The 22,928-nt window shown below is 37.8% G+C and overlaps 3 protein-coding genes across 9 annotated transcripts; 1 reads left to right on the top strand and 2 right to left on the bottom strand.

Moving 5' to 3' along the window:
- Positions 1 to 3,006: 3,006 nt before the first annotated feature.
- Positions 3,007 to 8,129, bottom strand: LOC124390089 (zinc finger protein 292-like). Its single transcript, XM_046855795.1, has 8 exons — positions 7,949 to 8,129; positions 5,145 to 5,299; positions 4,980 to 5,058; positions 4,524 to 4,659; positions 4,216 to 4,418; positions 3,908 to 4,044; positions 3,400 to 3,538; positions 3,007 to 3,307 (listed from the first exon to the last, which is right to left on the bottom strand). Exons 1-8 carry the CDS (start codon positions 8,096 to 8,098, stop codon positions 3,155 to 3,157), a joined length of 1,152 nt encoding a protein of 383 aa, XP_046711751.1. The 5' UTR covers positions 8,099 to 8,129; the 3' UTR covers positions 3,007 to 3,154.
- Positions 8,130 to 9,642: 1,513 nt separating this feature from the next.
- On the bottom strand, positions 9,643 to 12,225 carry cga (glycoprotein hormones, alpha polypeptide). Of its 2 annotated transcripts, none has more exons than XM_046855882.1 (4): positions 10,568 to 10,614; positions 10,355 to 10,447; positions 10,024 to 10,211; positions 9,643 to 9,922 (listed from the first exon to the last, which is right to left on the bottom strand). In XM_046855882.1, exons 1-4 carry the CDS (start codon positions 10,605 to 10,607, stop codon positions 9,848 to 9,850), a joined length of 396 nt encoding a protein of 131 aa, XP_046711838.1. In that variant the 5' UTR covers positions 10,608 to 10,614; the 3' UTR covers positions 9,643 to 9,847. The 2 variants fall into 2 exon arrangements, with proteins under 2 accessions (XP_046711838.1, XP_046711839.1); XM_046855883.1 differs by lacking the exon at positions 10,568 to 10,614 and adding an exon at positions 12,162 to 12,225 and having other exon boundaries at positions 9,782 to 9,922.
- A 3,424-nt stretch (positions 12,226 to 15,649) lies between these two features.
- Positions 15,650 to 22,781, top strand: syncripl (synaptotagmin binding, cytoplasmic RNA interacting protein, like). Of its 6 annotated transcripts, none has more exons than XM_046855221.1 (13): positions 15,650 to 15,836; positions 17,147 to 17,305; positions 17,944 to 18,062; positions 18,671 to 18,778; positions 18,857 to 18,970; positions 19,191 to 19,367; positions 19,584 to 19,719; positions 19,855 to 20,060; positions 20,160 to 20,309; positions 20,399 to 20,520; positions 20,638 to 20,998; positions 21,106 to 21,132; positions 21,408 to 22,781. In XM_046855221.1, the coding sequence occupies exons 2-13, from the start codon at positions 17,158 to 17,160 to the stop codon at positions 21,441 to 21,443; spliced, it is 1,704 nt and encodes a 567-aa protein (XP_046711177.1). In that variant the 5' UTR covers positions 15,650 to 15,836; positions 17,147 to 17,157; the 3' UTR covers positions 21,444 to 22,781. The 6 variants fall into 6 exon arrangements, with proteins under 6 accessions (XP_046711177.1, XP_046711176.1, XP_046711181.1 ...); XM_046855220.1 differs by having other exon boundaries at positions 15,652 to 15,836; positions 20,617 to 20,998; XM_046855222.1 differs by lacking the exon at positions 15,650 to 15,836 and adding an exon at positions 17,554 to 17,726 and having other exon boundaries at positions 17,165 to 17,305; positions 20,617 to 20,998.
- The last annotated feature ends 147 nt before the right edge of the window (positions 22,782 to 22,928 follow it).

Genomic DNA, 22,928 nt, shown 5'->3' on the forward strand with positions numbered 1-22,928 from the left:
GCAGTTAGGTCAACTTCATCTAAAGGTTTGCACTGTGAGCGCTTCGATAAGTGTCCTCCAAGGGACTTGGTGCTGGTAAACTCCCTGTAGCACCTGCAGCAAATAACTTTTCCATCCTTAATTATTGCAGGCCACTTAGTTCGCTTTGATGATCTAATTTTCTTCATTTTCGTGATGTCACCAGGACTTGTAACACTCTTATCACCACAAGAAATGTCTTCACTAGTCACCGGTGACATTTCTTGAGCAAGTAAATCGTTATTCTGTTCATTTTCCATTGTTGTAGTGCTGGCATTTGAAACAGAAAAACATTCCGGTTCCTCTTTGCAAATAGGTGACACAAAATGAGTTGGACTTTTAACTTCTGATGAGAATAGTGGATTGGCATCACTGACAGTATATTCTTTTTCTGGCTTTGACAAAGGTTGTACTGAAGTGGAACAAGTCTCTGCTGGATAAGATGGAAAATATGGATTGAAATTCTGTTCTGATGCACTAGCATCACTAACATCAGGCAAAACAACACTGCTATCGTTTTGTCTGATCTGCATGTATCCAAGTTCTTCACTGGAGGCCATTTGAGATATCTCACATGTCTGGTCACCATTAAGAGCATGTAACACCCTTAAAGAGCTTGAAACATATTTAGAAGCTTCATTCATTACACTTGAGTGTGAATCTGTGTTTCCTGTTGATGTGTTTCCATCCACAGATAAAGAAGAAGCATAATCCATGTCTCTTTCTGACAGTAGATCGGTGTGTGATAGGTATAATGGATAAGACTGCTGTAAGCCATCAGGTACGACCATTGGAGAAAAGTGATTCTGCAGAGAGTAATCAGAATTGTATCCATCAAATGAAGTTGAAGTCCATGACTGTGTCATCTGTGATTGCATTAATGGTGTTTCATTTTGTGGCGTTTCATTTGAAGCTCCTTCAAATTGAGTGCAAAACTTGGCACCCAGATTTTGTGCATTTACAGGACCAGAGAGATGTGGAACAGCATCTGCAGCTGTACAGTCTGGTTGAAGCTTCACCTGTTGGATGTCTGGATACTCATGGGACATTGCACTTGTTGAAGATTTTATCCGTTTCTTTTTGGGTGTCTGAAAATTTAGGTTTTTATGGTCAGATTTTCTTGCAGCAATTTCTGCAATCCTCTTGTACTTCCTGGACAGTTTCCACTCCTCAAAAGCTTCTATATGCACATTTTTAACATGTCTTGACAAACTTTTCGAAGTGCTATATTTACGTGTGCATGTCTCAAATGGACAGATGTGAATAAGATTATCTTCACCATTTTCCAGATTTTTTTGTGACATTGACTGTGCATTTGTTGAAGTTCCATTTTCTAAATCAGGTGTCTTCTGAACAGTTGTGAGCTTTTTAGAAGTAATGCAAAACAGCTTTTTATCTTTCAAAATTGTCTGAGTCGTATCATCGGTCTTCTTAAGAGCATTTATGAAAACGGAATCATCATACTTGATTGGAATAGGCATCAGTTTCACATAGCACAACTGAAAATTAATCTGGTTTGTAGACTCAACATCAGACTGCATCACACAAGCTGCGTTTGGAGTCAAAGTCGCCTCATTAGTTTGTGCAACAGAAGGGCCCCAAGCTGGTGACTGGTCATGTGTGACTGATGATTCACTTGTGCAAGATAAAGAGCAATCAGGCTCCTCTACAGAACCATGAGTAGAGATTAAGATGTTCTCATCCACAGGTTTCATGTTCTGCATACTAGAATCTTGTGGAACATCAATGGCTTCATTTGACGTTTGTTGTATGCTAAAAGAATTCTGGGTTTCTGTCTCAGCTTGAAGGTTTAAACCCTCAACGTCGGCAAACTCTGACTTCATGTGCTCTTTCTGATGTAAATTCAGCTGAGATAGTGAATAAAATATCTTGCCACAGTTATCACTTTTGCAAGTGAATGTAATGTAGTGCTGTGCTTCATGATCATAGAGCAAGTAAGCTTCACCAAATACTCTCCCACAGTTTGGAAACACACACTGTGCCTGGAATTCTGAATGCACCTTCCTGTGCATGAGAAGTTCAGCATGCGAGTTAAAGCTGCATTTGCATCCCAGCTGAATGCAGAAATACGGCCTCTCGCCACAATGCATCTGCAAGTGATCGTTTAAATGAGTCATATTAACAAACTGTCGACGACAATACTGGCAAATTGCTTTCTGGCTTTGTACTTCAAGAAAATGGGTAGCCTCCTCTTCATTTTTATGAGCCTTAACATGTGCAACCAAATTTCTGAAATATTTGAATACTTTCTGACAACTTGTAACAGGACAAGAACAATCTTCAGTGTTTTCAACATCACGTACAGGGTTTCCTCGTTTGGGAGAGGATATTTTAGGTTTAACGTTTCCAGCAGTGCTAGAATTAGTGTTTGAAGTTCCTACAACGGATGACACAGGAGACACGTTCTGCATAATTTTTACAGGAGATTTACTGTAGTCTTGTTTACTATCAGTCAATAAGGGTTCGGCAAGACTTAATTTTTTATCTTTTGCGTTCATAGCAGCGAGCCGTTCTTTACACGACTGTTTTACATGTGATGCTACATGAGGCTCGAGAATTGCTCTCGACTCAAATGTCTTAGTACATATTGGACAACGGAAAATACCATCTTGAACATGCTTCAGTGCATGTTTTACTATCCTGTGCCCAAGAAACTCCTTATCACACAGTACACAATACTGCATATAAGCTTGCCAGTTGCGAAATCTTGCAGACACAAATCCCTTTTCTCTTAACTTTTTCATTTCCCTCTTTTTCTTTCTCTCAGCTTCAATGCAACCAGCATCATTTGTTGGACTAAGGGTAAAATCCAGATGTTTGAAATCATTCTCGTCATCATCCAGCAGTCCTTCATTTTCCTCACTGTCATTTAATTTGTCAATGGAGCACACAATTGATGCTTCCTCCCCCATTAGACCAAGGCAATGGCGCTTCAAAGTTTTCCAGTCCCAGAATTCAGGGTCAAAAGGCCACTGTGTTTTCAAGGCCAACAACAAATCACAGCGTAGTGAATTTGGAATCGGGAGACTTTCCTCCTCAAGTTTCTGGTCAGGTTCATTAAAAAGTGTTTCAACCGCATAGTAGGAATCCACAGTGGGCTTAACAAGGAACTCTGTTAACTGGCATGCCCGCTTACTTCCAAGTCTAAGGGCAACAAGCAGGAGATAGTTTTGCAGATAGTTGTGTTACAGTCTTCATTGTCACTCACTCCTATTTTCAGAGCTTGAATGCACATTTCGATGCACACTGGAAGTCCTTCATTCTGAACCTTAAAAAGAGACAAATTAATATTAATTTAATTTGGGATATTACACCTCAGTGGGTATTCATAATTTAGTTAAGCTAAAATAAAAGGCTTACCTCTGCTTGAATAACTTTAATGAGAAGAAGAATGTGGTAAACACTGCCGGAGAGTTGTGCTAACAATCTGCATTGATCCAAAAATGCCTGTGCTAATTCCAGACGAATCAGAAGCTTACTCCAAAACAGTGTCAATTCCCTGCAAATTACATTTAAAAAATTGAGCTCAAGTTGTCCTCTTGAAATACAGGCATAGAAAATTAAACAAAAAAAGAATGTTAGTCACAATATATCATTAAACAGCATTTAATCAGGCACTGGTGAAGAGCCACGTGCAAAATATTCACTGACAATGCATTAATTTATACATTTCAGTGCCTTAGAAAAACAGACATCATCTCCAAACTTTCCTCAAATATAAAATTTTCACACTACAAATAATAGGGTGTTGGAATAGAAAAACCAATGGGGGAAAAAGAAAACTTCACCCACAGTAGTTATTGTGTGAATGTTTGTGCATACCACCCACAGGCAAAATACATTTATTAAAACGTAAAACTGTTCATACCAGGCACAGTACACATCCCCTTGTAGAAGCTGGCGCTTGAAAAAAGCAGTACAAAGGCTCAGGGCACCTTTTTCATTTTCCTCAGATTCTAGGTTACAGATCATATCCAAAGCATCTTTGCAGTCAATCTCCTTTATCTAAACAGGAAGTTGGAAAACATTACTTGTTTGAACTAAAACTGTCAATTATGCCAATGTTCTTTGGCATAATAAATCAATTCAAAATAAAAGAACAAGATATTTAAAACATTCCAGGTATTTGTGAGAATCCTCCCCACAAATAAATAAAAAATATTATAAACTTCTCACCTCTTGCATGAGTTCTTGTTGTGACATTGTCTCACACAGACAAACAAGGTAAATCTGCTTGAAATTCTTCTTTCCACAAAATTCAGGAAACTCTGCACATGTTTTTGCAAGCACTGCAGCTTTTTCCACACACTTTTGTTTGATAAGGTGTTTTATCCGCATATCAAGCAGTGTAGGTCCCTCCCGAGCTAGGAGCTCATGAACTATGAACAAACAAATTACAAAGAACACTATGTAGTTAACATGTAAAATAAACGTCCAGCTGCTCCCAGTTCTCAACAAACACATTACACAACAGAATGTTTTACCTTTTTCAACATCAGGCATGTTGTTTGAGAGTATGTGACACAGAGTGGTGTTGGTCCAAACCCCACTTTCATTTGCTAGAGTCATCAGTATACTAAGCTGCAATTTCCCATTGTCCTGAAGAATACCATGTGCCACCTGTGAGAATGATAATAAAGAGGTAAGAAAATTTGCACCCTTTAGTAAATCCTTATATTAAATATCTTAAAAGAATCTACAAGTGTAACTAATACAACTTATGCTTCATATCACTTCCACAGCAAATTAAACCCTTGCTGCATGTATTTATTGCATAGTGTTCATAGTTAATTTCTAGCCTTTAAAACCTCTTTACAATCATTCAATGCTTTCTTCAACATAGCATATCCATTTTTAAGGACAATCAAACAAATTGCCTAAAACAGACTGCTGCTCCAAATAGTACATTCTTTACATGAAGCAAATAAATATTGTCAAACCTTGACAGAAGACTGAAATTCTTCCCATAGTGTAGTTGGTATTTTGTCCAAGAGGGCGAGCAGAAAATCCAGACAACTCCTAAAATATATTAAAATTTCAATTTCATTGACTGAATCTACTAAGGTCATGTACATTAACACAACCTTCATATTTAGGATACTCACAAAGCTAATTTCTCAAGGACAACCATGACATGTTCACATTCAGGAAAAAGAAAGGGGGTAGCCTCAGCAAAGCACAATATAGCCACTGTGTACATCTCCAGCAAAGGCAGTGGATCTTCCTCTGACTTCCATTGGCCTCCATGTTCCACAAGTATCTGTTAACAGAGGGAGAAATGTACTGTGTTGTAGCATCCTATTAATAATGATCTTGGGGTTGTCTGGTAAATCTAGTACAGTTATGTAGTGGAAAAAAAACGTGTCATTTCCTTTTTTAATTAAACATTCAAATTGATTTATAAATTAGTTGCCAATGTTTACAAACACAATATGACAGATTAAACAAGGTTAATGAAAATGTTTCATGTATACAATCCATTAAGCAATTGCCAAAATTCTGCTTTAGTTTTATTCTTGCTTCAGTTTCAAAAAGGAATAGACTGCCATACTTTACTGCCCAGACACCAAATTAAACATAATGTAATAACTACATATAATCCTAATGGATTTAGCACTGAAAACAAAAGCAGATAAAATTATTCTTTGCACACATACCCAATCATTTAATAGCATAAAAATGTGTCTCATATGAATTATGCTCAAATTATTTGTAAGCTATAAATGTAAAAAAAAATAATAATAATAAAACAAACAAAAAAAAAAGGACAAATATCTTTAGGCTTATAGTTTCACTCAACAAATTCCCTGTCTTGAAGTACATTGCTAAAAACAAAATTGGGTCACTGACCAAACACATCTAGTATTAAAGCATTAATGCTTAGGATCACAGATTTTTATTAGAAAACCTGAAATAAAAAGTTAACAGTTCTTTCTGATACAGCGATTGATAGTTACATAACTATAATCAGGGGTTTTTTTGTAACCCTCTTTTGTGTATGTGTTGCAGTGTGGAGGCCTGAGCATTACCCCAAAAGAGTGTGTTTGCTATTTGGTTGTCATTATAGTGTTATATTCCTTTTATCTCTGTCCTGTTTGAAACTGTGATACAAGCAAAATATTACAGTAACAATCATAGCTAAAAATGTTACAAGGAAACAAAATGCAGGTTTATTTTGAAGATTCATTCATATATATATATATATATATATATATATATATATATATATATATATATATATATATATATATTTTTTTTATTATTATTTTTTTTTTTTATAGAACTTCTCATAGAAGTTAGTGGGAAGTCAACTTCTGAAACCTGTCGAATGTTATGTCACTTTCATGGGGTCTTTTGTAGGAGTTAGGTAAGATAACTAGTTTATCTAGAATTACTAGACCTAATAGCCATATGATGCATGCTAAATCATAAATCTCTATTTTTTATTACTTGCATAGGTCTTTTTAAGTCTTACTTTTAAGTAGCTTGTTACCTTCTGTTAGCTTGTAGACTGCCTCATGATTGCTCACAATTGAAACTATTTGCAAACAAGGAATGTAAATCGATTCAAACTAAGCAAAAATTAAACTCAAATTTCATCTGAAATAAGAAACGCTAACATAGTAGTATTATCAACATCCTACTAGATTTTTCACCTGGACAGTCACCTGTAAGTTAAATGTGTACCTTAAAATAAAGCTGGGTAACTAATGTTAGAAAAACTAAATTTGAGAAAAAGCACAAATGTTAGTTACTTTATGAACAAAATAGACAAAACACTCCACATATACAGTAGTATATAACTGGCTATGAAGGGGGAGGTCAGCACTCAGGGGAACACTGAGCCTGCACAGTTTATTCAATAATTCATTTATTTATTTAATTACATTTTTGCACGGCTGCATGGGGTGGGGTGGGGCTGTTGGGTTATACGGGGTTGTCAATTTATTATACCATGTCCCTGCGTTCATATGGATATGAAATAAATTCCTGAAAATTTCTTCAAGCCAATTAGTGATGTATATGCATTTATTTGCTTGCTTGTACCACAAGCTATTTGCCTCCATATTGCCCATCCCTAATTCTCTGGCCAGCTCGACCTAATTCCAATAAAAAAATCTGTCTCCACCATTGCGAGTCAGCATTGATCTCCTAGTTAGCTCCTGCCATCTTAATTTTAGCCATCTGTCCCTTGCATGCTTTAACAAAGGCAGCGATTGTATTTATTTATGCACAATTACGACTAGGAAAAAATGCATTTGCATAATCAAACGGATAAAAAAAGCAATGAGGAGAAACAGGCGACAAAGCTGGACATTAATTCCATACCCGGGCTCCTTGGCAGCTCCTGCAACTGCAGAAGTAGCATTTTATGAGCTGATTTCATCATTCGTTCGTAAATTGTGCTTTACTGTTGATCACAAAGAAAAACGAAACGTTTCGGATTGCCCATCGCAATGCAGATGCTTGTGTGGGTGCCCATATTTTAGGTCGAGACCCTCCCTTATTATCAAGGCGAGGTTAAGGCGTTAAGGTGCCACAAAAAGCTAGCCAGCTAGCCACTTAGCCGAGCAGCTATCATGGAGGGGAAGGGGGGGGCTTGGCAGGCTACAACATACCTGCTACTTTTGCAACAAAAATACAGCAATTTGAAACTCTTAATAGCGCGAAATAACCGGCGATAGTGTATAAATATGTAATTAAAATTGATTAAAACAAAGAAGCACGCCGCGGTGTATTCATTTGACTAGGAATTTTCCCATAGCCGGTCAGCGGACCGAGAGTCTGCAGGACAGCGCTAACGGAATTAGCCATCCAGGCTAACCCCTTCTTTGCGATGATGGAGACGTGCAACTCCACCAGCAAGCTTCCTCACACCGAGCAGGCAAAATGACAGGAAAACGCAAACCTGACAAAATCCGTGGCAGAAGCTAGCGGAGGCGTCTATCGCCGAGTCTGTGCTGTCTCGTAGCACCGTGGTTAAATCCTGGAACCGTTTTTTCAGGGCCACGGTTTCTTCTCTCCTGTTGTATTCTCTCTCAGCCTCCTCCTCCGCCATCTTCACAACAATCACGGCTGCGCGCTCCCGTTAGGCCCTGCTCTCGCGCTCCGGGCCGCGCGCGTGCTCGACGCGGTTTTTTTTTTTATTAATTTTTTTATTTATTTAATTTTCTTACATGAGCGCGTGCACTGGTTTTAGGTCTGCCATACCCCTACTGACTGGGGAATAAACACATGCATATATATATATATATATATATATATATATATATATATATATATATATATATATATATAGTGTGAGAAAGTGTTTGCCCCTTTCCTGATTTCTTATTTTTTCCCATGTTTGTCACAGTTTAATGTTTCAGATCATCAAACTAATTTAAATATTAGTAAATGGTAACACAAGTGAACACAACAGTTTATAAATGAAGGTTTTTATTATTGAGGGAAAACAAAATCCAAAACTACCTGGCCCTGTGTGAAAAAGTGTTTGTCACCCTGTTAAAACTGTGGTTTATCACACCTGAGTTGAATTTCTCTAGCCACACCCTGGCCTGATTACTGACACACCTTTTCACAATCAACAAATCTCTTAAATAGGACCTGCCTGCCAAAGTGAAGTAGATTAAAAGATCCTCAGAATCTAGACAAAGTGTTAAGAGCCAAAGAAATTCAGAAACAAATTAGAAATAAAGTAATTGAGATCTAGTGTGGAAGATGTTATAAAGCTATTTCTAAAGCTATGGGACTCCAGTGAACCACAGTGAGAGCCATTATTTACAAATGGCAAAAACATGGAACAGTGGAGAATATACCCAGGAGTTAGACGGCCGAACAAAATTACCTCAAGAGCACAGCGACGACTCATCCAAGAGGTCAAAACAGACCCACAACAACATCCAAAGAAACAGTTTTTCACACAGGGCCATGTAGTTTTAGATTTTTTTAAATCCAAAACTAAAAACCTTCATGTAAAAACTGCATGTTGTGTTCACTTGTGTTATCTTTTACTAATATTTAAATGAGTTTGATGATCTGAAACATTAAAGTGTGACAAACGTAAAAAAAATAAGAAATTAGGACACTTTTTCACACCACAGTCTGTATGTATATATATATATATATATATATATATATATATATATATATATATATATATATATTGTTTGTGTGTGTGTGTAAAAAAAATGCACTCGTACACAGCCTTTATCAGGTACATTATAGTGAAACAGTTTTGTTTGCATAGCTCAGTGTGCAGCACCCCTTTAACAGAGAGAATTAAAAGGCTTGCTCAGTTACCCAGCTGTACATTATCTGTAAAATTAGCCACTAAAACACATAACCTCAAGACTTGATCTCTTTTAATTATTGTGTTATTAAGTAGCTATTGATTGTCTTCAAATGTTATTTCTGTACACATTTTTATTATAGTATATTATGTAAGATCTCAATTGAATATATTATTTATAGTTTGTTTGTTAGTTTTTTGTATATTACTATATATTGTCATCAGAAAGATAGATAGATAGATAGATAGATAGATAGATAGATAGATAGATAGATAGATAGATAGATAGATAGATAGAAACATATTTGCAACATATGCTTTATTTTAAAGACATATTTGACAAATCAAACTTTGCAAGTTGGTTTACATTTCTAAATGGGATTAGCAATTACTGCTTTAAGACAAACATTAAGCACAAAAACTTCAGCATACACATGAGATGGTGTATTTTTCAGTATATAACTTGAGCGCTCTTTACCACACATTTGTCAACACACGTTTGTCAAGTAATGATATCTAAAATTTGTGATGGTAGCAAGTGCTGCAATGGCAGTCTGTATGATTGATTAACTTTACATCATTAACAATCACCTGTGAAATGGGGAAGAAAAAAAAGATTATCAGTGAAACCTGAAAAATTTTTTTAACAAATGTTTTTAAGGCATATATTGTTGTGTTTTTAATAATCTTACCCGTTTAAACTCTTTGGCAACGCAGCACGTGGCTTCAGATGTGATATTTTTGGGGACTAACATTGTTTTCTTGGACCTCAAAGGAGTCGGGTAAGCTCTGGAAAAGCAGCATCCCATGCACTGATACACAGGAGCACCAGGTTTTGAGAAAATGCTGTTTTCCTTGAGTTTGCACTCTTCACACCCAACTTTTCAGACAACGAACAAAAAAATATATATATCAAGATAAATACCACTTCATATGGACCAGTTATTGCATCTTTGTTTGCTCTAATATTGTTTTACATCATTATCACATTAAATGTGCTGCAAATAGAAGAAGTTTGCTTACAGTCATTGTTTGGATAAGGTTGTCCAACTTCAATTAGAACAGACAGTAAAACAATTGTTGCTCCAGTGTATTTAAGAAACAGAATCATCCTAGCTATGGACAGATTGCAAAACAGAACACACACATAAACATATATATTACTAATCAGTTAACACATTCAGATTTTGTCATTTCTCATAATATTAGTGAGTGTCAAAAATATGAAAATACTACCTGAGTTCTTCACACAAAAACTCTCCAATACATCTGTCATAAATGCACCTCATTGATTTTATAGTGGTCCCTAACCACACCTACTGAATAAAACTGCACATGTTCTTCCCCAAGTTAATTCTCTATGACTCATTGGCCTTTGTCTGACCTTATAGTCCATTAATTTAATGAAAGGAAAATTGAATATGCACTGTTGTAAACAATATTTTAGGTTTGGTAATACAGGTGGATTACCCTAAACATTATTAAAGGCCACATGATCTAGTAGAATCCAGCAGAGTATCCGAGCACCCACAGATGTTTATCTACTCCATGCTATTGCACACGTGTGCCCCGTTCATCTGCAATATTATATATGTAATATTAAATATAAAATATTTTAACCTGTACAGGCTAAATAAAATAAATTACAATGAGTTTATTATACATTAAACTAAGCCTTAGATTTGAGATTTCAATTAGATTTGTTGCTGTATAAGAACACTATGAGTTGTGAGTTTTTTTTTAAACATGTAATTTCTGCACTTAACATTCACATCCATGTCTTTTTAACTATTTAATCTTATGGTGTTAGAAATTAATTATGAATATTTGCTTGCACTATCATTCGATCTTTCCATTGTTGCTAATCTATTTATCCTTGGTTGTGTTGGAAACCAGAGTGTTCCCTCCGACAGATGTAACCTAATGCATTGTGTGGCAGCTGGAACACCATATCTCGAAATAAAACATGTATTTTACTTTCCAGTGCAAATGTTCAGTCAACAGAAATGCTTCTATTGTTATGTTTAACACAAATTGAAAGTCACTCTTTGTATCAAAAAACATTTATATCCATGAAGTGACCCTTTTAATTCAACACAAATATAAGTGCATTTGATTTATATTATTAATAAAATGCACTTATAAATAATGACTTATAATAATACATTTATTAATAACACTCACTGGCCACTTTAAAATGGAAAACCTGTACAGCTGATTATTCATGCAAATAGCAATCAAACACTCTTGTTGCAGTAGCATAATGCATAAAATCATGCAGGTACAGTTCAAGAGCTTTATATAATGTTCAGAATGTGGAAAAACTGCAATTTCAGTGAATTTGACCACATAATTGTTGGTAACAGACAGGCTGGTTTGGGTATTTCAGAAACTGCTGATCTCTAAAGAAAACACTCTGCTCTTGACAGCCAAGAGGAATTTGAAGATATAGTGGGCATAAACTCACTAAAAATGGGACAGCGGATAATAGAAAAAATATTAATGAACAAGCTACATGCACATGAATGGTGTGGCATATAAAGAATAGTTGTAGGTAAACATAGCATTTTGTAGGAATCTTGGTATGGATAACAATAAAATGAAATATTTAAAATGTGTTTCCTGTTAAGAAAAAAGAACCTGTGGGGATCCTACTCAGTAAAGTATAGTATAGTATAGTGGCAAGTGCTGCAGTGGCAGTCTGTGTGTTTCAGTAGCTTAACATATTTAACAATCACCTTTGAAATAGTAAAAAAGAATACCAGTGAATCCTGAAAAATTTTAACAAATGTTTAAAAAATGTATATTGTTCTGATTTTAATTATCTTACCCGTTTTACCTCTTTGGCAACATAGCATGTGGCTTTAGATTTGAAATGCAGCATCCCATGCACTGATACACAGGAGCACCGGGTTTTGAGAACGGTTCAGCTTGAGCTTGCACTTTTTATACCCAAATTTTTGGACAATGAACAGAATAAAGATAAATAAAAATCTATATAGTTTAGTTATTGAAGCTTTGCTCTTACTAATGTTTTACATTAATAAATGTACTACAAATAAAAGAAATTCAGTTACAGTCATTGTTTGGATAAGGTTGGTTAACTTCAATCAGAACTTTCTTGCCCTTTCTTTTATAACTTACAGTTTAATTATATGCTTTAATGTTTATTATACACATTTATAACCCAGCCAATAGGGTTGCACAAGCCAGTCCCAAGCCCAGATAAATCAGGAGGGTTGCGTTAGGAAGGGCATCCAGCATAAAACATGTGCCAAATCAAATATGTGGATCATGAAAGAGAATTTCATACCGGATTGGTCGAGGCCTGGGTTACCAACGACGGCCACAGGTATTGTTAGCCAACAGGGTACCGGTGGAAATTGGGCTACTGTTGGCCGAAGGAGGAGAAGGAGACGAGGAAGACGTCTACAGAGACGGCAGGAAAAGGAAAAGTGTAGGAGGGTGGAGGTTAGGGTTGGTACTTTAAATGTTGGCACTATGACTGGTAAAGGGAGAAAGTTAGCTGATATGATGGAGAGGAGGAAGGTAGATATGTTGTGTGTCCATGGAGACCAAGTGGAAAGGCCAGGAAAATTTAAGGTGGAGGTTTAAACTGTTCTATCATGGTGTGGATAGAAAGAGAAATGGTGTAGGTGTGATTCTAAAAGAAGAGTACAGTAAGAGTGTAGTGGAGGTGAAGAGAGTTTCTAATAGGGTAATGAACGTGAAGCTGGATGTTGAAGGCGTGATGATAAATGTCATCAGTGCCTATGCTCCACAAGTGGGTTGTGAGATGGAGAAGAAGGAAAAATTCTGAAGTGAGTTAGATGTAGTGGTAAAAGGATACCTAGGAATAAAAGATTGCTGATTGGGGCAGATTTAAATGGGCATGTAGGTGAAGGGAACAGAGGTGATGAGAAGGTGATGGGTGGGTATGGCTTTAAGGAGAGGAATGTAGAAGGGCAGAAGGGTGGTAGATTTTGCTGGCAGTGGTGAACAATTATTTTAAGAAAAAGGAGGATCATAGGGTGACGTATAAGAGTGGAGCATGGTGCACACAGGCGGACTATGTTCCTGAGATGTAACCTGAAAGAGATTGGAGACCGTAAGGTGTTGGCAGGGAACTGTGTAGCTAGACAGCATCGGATGGTGGCCTGTAGGATGGTTTTGGAGGTGAAGAAGAAGAGGAGGAGAGTGAGGACTGAAAGAAGAATGAGATGGTGGAAACTGAAAGAAGAAGAATGTAGTTTGAGATTAAGGGAAGAGGTCAGACAGGGGCTTGGTGGTGGTGAAGAGGTGTGGGATGATTGGGCAACTACTGCAGAAGTGATAAGGGAGACAGGTGGAAATAGACAGGAAGACAAAGAGACGTGGTGATGGAATAAGAAAGTGCAGGACAGCTTTAGAGGTTGGCAAAACAGAATTGGAATCGACAGAGTGATGAGAAAAGTAGGCAGGAGTACAAGGAGATGCGGCAGCAGGTGAAGATGGATGTGGCAAAAGCCAAAAAAGGCATAAGAGGAGCTGTATGAGAAGTTGGACACTAAGGAAGGAGAAAAGGATTTGTACCAATTGGCCAGGCAGAGGGACCGAGCTGGGAAGGATGTGCTGCAAGTTAGAGCAATAAAGGATGGAGATGGAAATGTGTTGACTAGTGAGAAGAGTGTGTTGAGAAGATGGAGAAAGTATTTTGAGCAGTTGATGAATGAGGAAAATAAGAGAGGGTTAGATGGTGTGAAAATGGTGAAGCAGGAAATGGATAGAATTAGTAAGGAGGAAGGAGCAGCAATTAGGAGGATGAAGAGTGAAAAGTCGGTTGGACCAGATGACATACCGGTTTAGGATTTGGGATGTTTAGGAGAGATGGCAGTGGAGTTTTTAACAAGATTGTTAAACAGGATTTTTAAGAATCTTTAAGAATAACGGAGATGTGCAGACCTGCAGTAACTACAGGGGAATTAAGTTGATCAGTAACACCATGAAGTTATGGAAAAGAGTAGTGGAAGCCAGGCTGAGAGAAAAGGTGATCATCTGTGAGCAACAGTTTGGTTTCATGCCGAGGAAGAGCACCACAGACGCATTATTTGCTTTGAGAATGTTGATGGAGAAGTATAGAGAAGATCAGAAAGAGTTGCATTGTTTGTGGATTTAAAGAAATCTTACGACCAGGTGCGGAGAGAGGAGTTGTGGTATTGTACGAGGAAGTCAAGTGTGCAGAACATGTATGAGGACAGTGTGACAGCAGTGAAGTGTGCAGTAGGAACGACAGACTGGTTCAAGGTGGAGGTTGGACTGCATCAAGGATCGGCTATGACGGATGAGGTGGAGAAGAGTGGCAGGAGTGATTTGTGATAGAAGAGTATCTGCAAGTTTATAGGACTGTGGTGAGACCTGCGATGTTGTATGTTTTAAAGACAGTGGCATTGAGTAAAAGACAGGAAGTGGAGCTGGAGGTAGCAGAACTAAAGATGTTGAGATTTTCATTGGGAGTGACAAGGATGGACAGGATTAGAAATGAGTTTATTAGAGTGACAGCGCATGTGGGTCATTTTGGAGACAAGGTGAGGGAGGCAAGATTGGGATGGTTTGGACATGTGCAGTGGAGGGACATGGGGTATATCCGTAGGAGAATGCTGAGGATGGAGCCACCAGGATGGAGGAAAAGTGGAAGGCCAAGGAGGCGGTTTATGGCTGTGGTGAGGGAAGACATGCAGGTAGTTGGGTTCTATAACAGAGTCAATTTGACTGTGTTATAGGACAAGAGGCGAACAAGTTCTAATAGAGCACCAAGATGTTGCCTTAGATGCCTCGCTTACAAATTGTATAGTTAATGTATTTATCTTTATTACTTTATTTTGGTTTCCTAGTTATTTATATATATATATATATATATATATATATATATATATATATATATATATATATATATATATATATATATAGTATTTTTTTTATAGCAGCGGCACACTCATGACAAATTCCTTGTTCATGCAGCCCGTGATACTTGTCAATAAAAGTGATTCAGAAAGAAATTAATTAAGAAAGAAATTATGGGACATTTGGATTACACGTGTTTAGAAGAAAGAAAACACCGTGTCGTGAATCTCTGGGCAGATTGTGTGAGTAGGGAAATCACTACAATGTTTAATAGGCAAATCGGGACCAAAACGTGGATAAAGCGCTATCTTGAGCTCCTAAAACACAATGCTGCTCTCTGCTGGATAGGGTTTTGTTCTCGTCTTTGCCCGAGAAGGCTTATGTAGCGCTTATGGGCAGCGGCGTCTCCACAAGCGCGCCATGAGCGCTCCCCTGAATGGGCGAGTAAGAAACCCCGTGCTTTAGAAAAAATCTCGCGGCGTGACACTCGCCGCCATTTTGCATCGTCCTATCTAAGTGCAAGAACGGCGCCGGACCAACGGCAGGGGTTTTGGTCACTTTATTTTTCCATTTTCTCCCGTTTTCCCTCCGGAGTCATCCATACACAACAATTATTAATCGACAGGTACGATGAACGTCTTGAGCTTGGCTGAGAAATGTACGGCATTAGAAAAAATGTGATCTGATGTTCTTTTGTTTTCAAACAAAAGTAGCTCGGAACTGCTCGGGACGTCTCAGACCGGCTTTTTGAAAATGGACTCCCATGTGTGGCGGCACGTTGGCACGTTGACTTGCATCTGGCTAATATAGCTAGCTTTTTTTGTTAACATAGGCCCGGGCTCGATGTATACACTATTCGTGCAATTTTTGCATTTATATATGACTTTTTTGTTGCCGTTGACGGAGGGGGAGGAGATAATTGGCTGGAAAGTGTTCGCTAACCCGGGCGGAAAGGATAAACATTATTTCCCGGCTAAGTTATTAGGCTAGCACACCGCTTAGCCACATAGCAAGCTGGCTACCATCCTCGCTCAAAGTTATTAGAGTTTTTCTTCATCACTATGAAAGGTGCACGTTTATACTGGAGATTAGTGGTAAATCAGTTCTGGTTCAATTAAGACACGAGCCACTTGACAGCGTATTTCACAGGAGCTGTCAGTTAACGCGTGGTAGCAATGGGGAGTTGTAGGTGTCCACGTTGCGTTTGTGTTCTGGCCTAAATGTGATGGCTAGCTAGCTAGGTAGCCTAGTGGTTAGCTTAATGTGCTCCGCGCCACATTGCAATTTGAAGCTGCAAAAGCTCATCAGTTAGAATTAAACAAAGAGATCTCTTTTCAGACCCCGAGCTGTGTGTGTTACCGCAGGTAACTTTTGCAGTCTATCAGAGAGCAGATATTAAGTTCGATCTAATAATCAATTGTCAAGTTCTTGTTGGTGATCAGTGCACACTTTTTTACAGGGTGTTGAGATGTGTAGATTTTAGCGGATTTGTGTATAAACTGTTGAGCTCACGTTTCTCACAAGTAATCGACTCGACAACAGATCGGTCACATGCTTGCTTGTAGCAGTAGATAAGTGCAAATGAGCTCCCAAAAGAACACGTGGAAAAGCACACACAGGGCTGGGAGATCAAGTTCAGATCTTGTTGTTAGGTTTGTTTTTGTGCACGAACATTTGCATGCAGCTTCGTTAATTCATAAATCATCAGGCCATTCTTGCAAAACTAAAATGGGTGTGGAAAGTACTCAGGAAAATTGAGGTCTGTGTGTCTACTGAAGGTGTCTAAGCAGGAAAACTGGGGCCTATTTGTATTCCTCCTGAAATAGTGCTGTGCACGTTTGTGCAGGGGATATGAAAACATGAACACAGGGTCAGGCAACAGGTACCTTGACCTCTGCCCAGTTTGAATTAATTTGGCTCATTGCATCTGCGCAGATAACGGAGACATGGCCACAGAGCATATAAATGGAAACGGTACTGAAGAACCAATGGAGACTTCAGCTGCAGTTACCCATTCAGAACACTTCCAGACATTATTAGACGCTGGGTTACCTAGAAAAGTTGCTGTCAAACTAGATGAAATTTACATAGCAGGTAAGGCCCCTTGAACTTTCAGCATATTCACACCCATTGCAGGTTTTAATCCAATTGCATGTGCTTTTTAAAAATACAATTGTGGGAATTGGAAAACCAAAGCAACTTTTTGTGGTTTCCTTCCAAAATGGGTACTGCAGTCATAAGGTGTTTGTGAAAAGAAATACAATTATATATATCATTTTATTTGCATAAAAGACAATTGGCCAGTGATATATATTTTTCATTTTTCTCTGTGCCTCCCTTAGCAGTTTGAAGGAAACAGTATCCAGGGTGGCAGTTTCAGAAAATTTCATGTGTAGTCCCTTAAAGCTGAGTATTAAGCAGGCCAGAGGAGGTCTCCTCATACAGTGTCAGGGCAAGTGTGTTGCCAGATGGACATATGCAGGAACAATGGAGCAGCTGGCAGTGGTTAAGACAGGTGACGGGTCCTCATAAATCACTGTGAGCAAGCTTGATATGCAGAGGGTTTCTGGATGGCGGTCTCAAATTACGCCATGACATCTGTTGTGATTAGTCCTGTATATTTGTTCTTTGTCAACAGCGATATTTGAATAGCACAGTACGGAGTGGGATGAAAGAACGAACCAGCAGTTTATCTTTATTGCATTATTCTTTTGTTTGCATCTCTTGCTCAGGTCTGGTTTCTCACAGTGATCTTGATGATCGGGCAATTGAAGCTCTAAAGGAATTTAACGAAGAAGGTGCCCTGCAGGTCCTCCTCCAGTTTAAAGAAAGTGACCTCTCACATGTTCAGGTAGGTTTGTATTGAAGAGCTCATACATTACAGTGATGAAAAGTAATTCAGTCCATTTCACAGCAATTATTAATTTTTGTTAATTTAAGTAGTTTTCAACTTTCAAGAGGGATTTCTTTTTTTTTTTTATTATTATTATTTTAGAGCATGCAGTGGTTAATGGAAAGGCAGGCTGTGGGAATCATGTTGTGATTATTAATGTATTGCATAGGGTTAAATCACAAAGCTTGTTTGTGAAGAAGGACTCTAATCAGCCCTGTTAAACAAGTGTAGGGGGGTGAACATTATATAGCTTATAGAGCTAGGTCAGTCAGCCACTCTGGAGCTAGGTCAGTTTGTGTTCCAGTTAACACTTTGCTTACATTGTGAAAATTGTAATCTTTTATTTCAACATTATAATTGGAAAGGATTAATGCTGATCTTAGTTAATACTGTAGTTTACAGGTTAATGTTTCAGAAAAGAAAATAAAGACTGACACTGGAGTTAGAAAAAAAACAATAATAATAATTTTAAAAAATCCCCTTCGTTTTGTCAAGGCTTGTCACTGCCACTCCCATATGAGTATACAGCACCGTAGATTATTTTATTTATTTATTTTGTTTTTTAGAACAAAAGTGCCTTTCTCTGTGGAGTTATGAAGACATACAGGCAGAGGGAGAAGCAGGGGACCAAAGTGTCAGATTCTAATAAAGGACCAGATGAGACAAAAATCAAAGTAAGTAGTATTTTACTTGATTATTTATATCATAACATTTTATGGCAGAGATGCATTCATTTTGTTATGATTTGCTAGGCCTTGCTTGAGAAGACTGGTTACACACTTGATGTGACAACAGGTCAGAGGAAATATGGTGGCCCTCCTCCTGAGTCAACCCACTCAGGTGCTCAACCCACGGTTGGGACAGAGGTAAAATCCATGACACCCCAAGTCTTAATGTTTTCTGTACTTTTGCCATAGTGGTTAAAAAAAAAAAAAAATCAAACTTTTTTAATGATTCAGTTGCAACAGAAGCATATGAATTTTAATTGAAGGAACTTATTTTTTTTTTAATGAATGCAAGATATTGTTTTAATGCATTTTGACACATTTCACACATGTGCAGTTAAGGGGTCTTTCTTTTCTTTAGATTTTTGTAGGAAAAATTCCAAGAGATCTCTTTGAAGATGAGCTGGTCCCCCTGTTTGAAAAAGCTGGGCCCATATGGGACCTGCGTCTAATGATGGATCCCCTCAGTGGCCTGAACAGAGGCTATGCCTTTGTCACTTTTTGCACTAAAGAGGCTGCTCAAGAGGCTGTGAAACTGGTAAGTAAATTGACAGTGGTAACAATAATTATTTGATAAGTGTTCTTGGACAAAGGAGCATGGTTTAAAAACATAATTTATTTGGTTGAGTATGATTAAGATATTTGCAAATGGTGCACAGAGTAGTACAGATTGTCCCACCCCAAGTGTTGCACACTTCAGGGAAGTTATCTATCAACCCTAAAAGAATGACCTGACAGGTTACATCTTTTTCAGTGTAACAACAGTGAGATCCGTCCTGGCAAACACATTGGTGTTTGTATTTCTGTGGCCAATAATAGACTGTTTGTTGGCTCCATCCCCAAGAGCAAAACTAAGGAGCAGATAGTGGAGGAATTTGCTAAAGTTACAGGTAGGTAACATTTCCTATATTTGTGTAGCACAAGGGCAAGTTGTCTGTATGAGCTGTATCAATATATGTAGACTGTAAATGAAAACTGGGTTCATATTTAATTCCCAATTTATTAATGTTTTTCTTTTGTTTTAGAGGGGCTGAATGATGTAATTTTATACCATCAGCCCGATGACAAGAAAAAAAATAGAGGCTTCTGCTTTTTGGAATATGAGGATCACAAAACAGCAGCACAAGCACGGCGTAGGTTGATGAGTGGCAAGGTGAAGGTGTGGGGAAATGTGGTGACCGTGGAATGGGCTGATCCCATTGAGGACCCTGACCCAGAGGTTATGGCGAAGGTAAATAGGCTGAATTTGTGATCTGCAATTTGAGTTGTTCTGAATTTTTTTTAAATTTAAAAAATAAATGTTTGTATTAATTTTCTTGCTCCCTTTTAGGTTAAAGTTCTGTTTGTAAGAAACCTCGCAAGCACTGTATCTGAAGAGCTCTTAGAAAAGACATTCAGTCAGTTTGGAAAGCTTGAGAGGGTGAAGAAGCTTAAGGATTATGCCTTCATTCACTTTGAGGACAGAGATGGTGCTGTCAAGGTACCACATTAGTTTTTCTTTTCTTTTTTTATCACACTTGTCATGTTTGGGGATAATCTTAGCTGATTTAACTGTGCATTTTTCAACAGGCTTTATCTGAAATGAACGGGAAAGATTTGGAAGGTGAACAAATTGAAATAGTCTTTGCAAAACCACCCGATCAGAAGAGGAAAGAGCGGAAGGCTCAGAGACAAGCAGCCAAAACCCAAATGTAAGTCTAATTATTCTTACTGCAACATACTTTTCCCCCCCTTGTTTGTAATCTTTTGTGTGTTGCTCAAATTCCATTACTTGTGTTTTCAACAAGGCATTTCTGGGCCTCCTCCAGGTATGATGATTATTATTATTATGGGCCACCCCATATGCCACCTCCTACAAGAGGACGAGGACGAGGATGCAGGGGAGGCTTCTCTTATCCTCACGACTACTACGGCTACGATGACTATTATGAATACTATGGCTATGACTATCACAATTATCGAGGTGGCTATGAAGATCCGTATTATGGCTATGAAGACTTTCAAGTTCAAGGTAGAGGACGAGGGGGTCGAGGAGCCCGTGGATCTACTCTGTCCCGGGGTCGAGGTGCAACAGCAACTCGAGGACGAGGTTTCTCCCAGCGTGGAGGACTAGGTGCCAGTAGAGGAGCACGTGGCTCCAGAGGAGGAGCTCAACAAAGAGGCCGCGTGGTAAGTTTGTCTTGAAAAGGAAGGCCATTATATAACCAATTGCCACTTTTTCTACTAATAATATATTGTTTACTATTTTCTTCTTTTAAATTGCTAACACATAAAAGGCACCTTGTGGAAGAAATGGACCAAAGGTTTGCATGTTTCTCTCTTATAAAACCAAAACCCGCTTTGATTATATGGAGCTAAACAAAACTTTTTCTTTCAAAATGATTTTTGGGATGCAACCGTAATGTTTTAATGCTTCATTTCTAAATGTTTTGCACAAATTCCACAGGTGTATGAAAGCTATTTATATGTAAAACTACCTTTCACATGTCATTCCTTTTAGATTTGTTGTGTTTATGCATCTTTTAAATTTTTATTTAATTTAAAACATTTTAAGCTAATTGCTGCTTTTGTTTCTCAGCAGGGAAAGGGGGTCGAGGCTGGTCCTGACCAGTGACGGTGAAGACTGACTTGCTACATGGGGTTACACCATAAGCTGCCAGTGAAGATGATGGTAAGGTCGAAGCAATGCCCCCAATGATGTTACAGCCTTTCAGAAGCAGATCTCCCATACTGCCACCCTTGAAAACCAGTGGAAATTCTGTTCACTTGTACCTTTGGACTTGTATTCATATGTCATGCATTTAAAATTTGTCACACCCTACCCCCTGTAACATGCTCCAAATATTACAAAATATGCCAGTTTAAAAAACTGAGATTCAGACTTCCTAAAGGATACTAAACAGTTTTTGTTTTTTTTGTTTTTGCACTTTTAAAGTCTCTGAGTTTGAAGTGGCTCAGTGGAGCTTGATGTATATTTTTGTGCTAATTGCAATTTTATTGTCAGAATATCCATGTTTATCTAAATTAATTATTTGGATGAAAAGGACATGACATCTGCAGGTTTTTGGTGTAACCACCTTGCATGGATAAGTCAGGCATTCCAGGAAAGTGGTTCTTTTCAGAACTTGTCTTTAAAGGGTTGGTTAACTACCTCAGTACAGAGGATTGAACTACCCTGCCTGTACTGTAAATAGGGAAACTTATATTGATGAAAGCAGGGCTTGTTTTCTATGAAATATGCATTAGAGCAGCTGCTCAAAAGATGTACTTAATGTAATATAATCATTTTGCTGCTGCTCTGACACTGCAAACAGTCAAACTGGGCATGCAAAATAATCTCATATGATGAGCCTGAACAAGCCCTGCTTTTATCGTATTTTGAACTGAATTAGCCTCCTTGCTTCTTCAGATTATGTAGTTACTGGTTGTATGATTGTATGATAGTTTTGGAATAAAATGTTACTTTTGTAAAGGCTTGAACATCACAAAGGCGTCAACTGCTTTTGGTAAGCCCTGCAGTGTCCCTTTTTCTAACATTGACATTTTTTTTTAATAAAAGAAAATTAGTCCTCCTCAGATCATGCATCATCTTGTCTTGTTTTATTGAATCATGCACCATTTTAAAAGAATGATTACATTTCCACTTAAGAATTAAAATCTAGGCCCTGTTATCTTTTGTGTATCTGACTGTGTTCAGTACGTAGGGATGTGATCATTCAGTGGAAAAAGGGATGCTGCAGTTTTGGTTTATATTCCACAGTTGACTGAACCATTCAACCGGTTTTGTACACAGTTAACTCCCTCTTGAAGCTGTATCAACCTTTTGACATGTTAGCAGTTTTAAACTATTGTTGGTGGCCAACAACGTTTTTGCATTCCTGCAAATAAATTGTTTTATACTGTAAAATGAGGTGAGTGTAACTTATTTTTGTAATAAAGTTTTTTATTTTAATCTGTGTCTTAAAACTGGTTACTGTTATGGCCTTAAGACATTAGATATTTGATAGTTAAAACCTTAGTTAATAGAAAGCTGTTATTCTGCTTCAGCTGGAGTATACACACTCCGTCTATATTTGTTTATGATATCATGGTTTCTGAA

This window comes from Silurus meridionalis, chromosome 8, assembly GCF_014805685.1.
Source record: "Silurus meridionalis isolate SWU-2019-XX chromosome 8, ASM1480568v1, whole genome shotgun sequence".
Taxonomy (NCBI): Eukaryota; Metazoa; Chordata; class Actinopteri; order Siluriformes; family Siluridae; genus Silurus; species Silurus meridionalis.

Excerpts from the sequence above, each read along its gene's own strand:
- syncripl (XM_046855220.1), top strand. The coding sequence starts at position 17,158 with ATGGCCACAGAGCATATAAATGGAAACGGTACTGAAGAACCAATGGAG. Across the intron at positions 19,368-19,583 it reads CTCAAGAGGCTGTGAAACTG|TGTAACAACAGTGAGATCCG; the intron begins GTAAGTAAATTG and ends CATCTTTTTCAG. Across the intron at positions 19,720-19,854 it reads GGAATTTGCTAAAGTTACAG|AGGGGCTGAATGATGTAATT; the intron begins GTAGGTAACATT and ends CTTTTGTTTTAG.
- LOC124390089 (XM_046855795.1), bottom strand. The coding sequence starts at position 8,098 with ATGGCGGAGGAGGAGGCTGAGAGAGAATACAACAGGAGAGAAGAAACC. Across the intron at positions 5,059-5,144 it reads GTCCTTGAGAAATTAGCTTT|GAGTTGTCTGGATTTTCTGC; the intron begins GTGAGTATCCTA and ends AATATATTTTAG. Across the intron at positions 4,419-4,523 it reads CATGCCTGATGTTGAAAAAG|TTCATGAGCTCCTAGCTCGG; the intron begins GTAAAACATTCT and ends GTTTGTTCATAG.
- cga (XM_046855882.1), bottom strand. The coding sequence starts at position 10,607 with ATGACAGATGTATTGGAGAGTTTTTGTGTGAAGAACTCAG. Across the intron at positions 10,448-10,567 it reads TTTTTGTGTGAAGAACTCAG|CTAGGATGATTCTGTTTCTT; the intron begins GTAGTATTTTCA and ends ATCTGTCCATAG. Across the intron at positions 10,212-10,354 it reads ACCTTATCCAAACAATGACT|TTGGGTGTGAAGAGTGCAAA; the intron begins GTAAGCAAACTT and ends TTGTCTGAAAAG.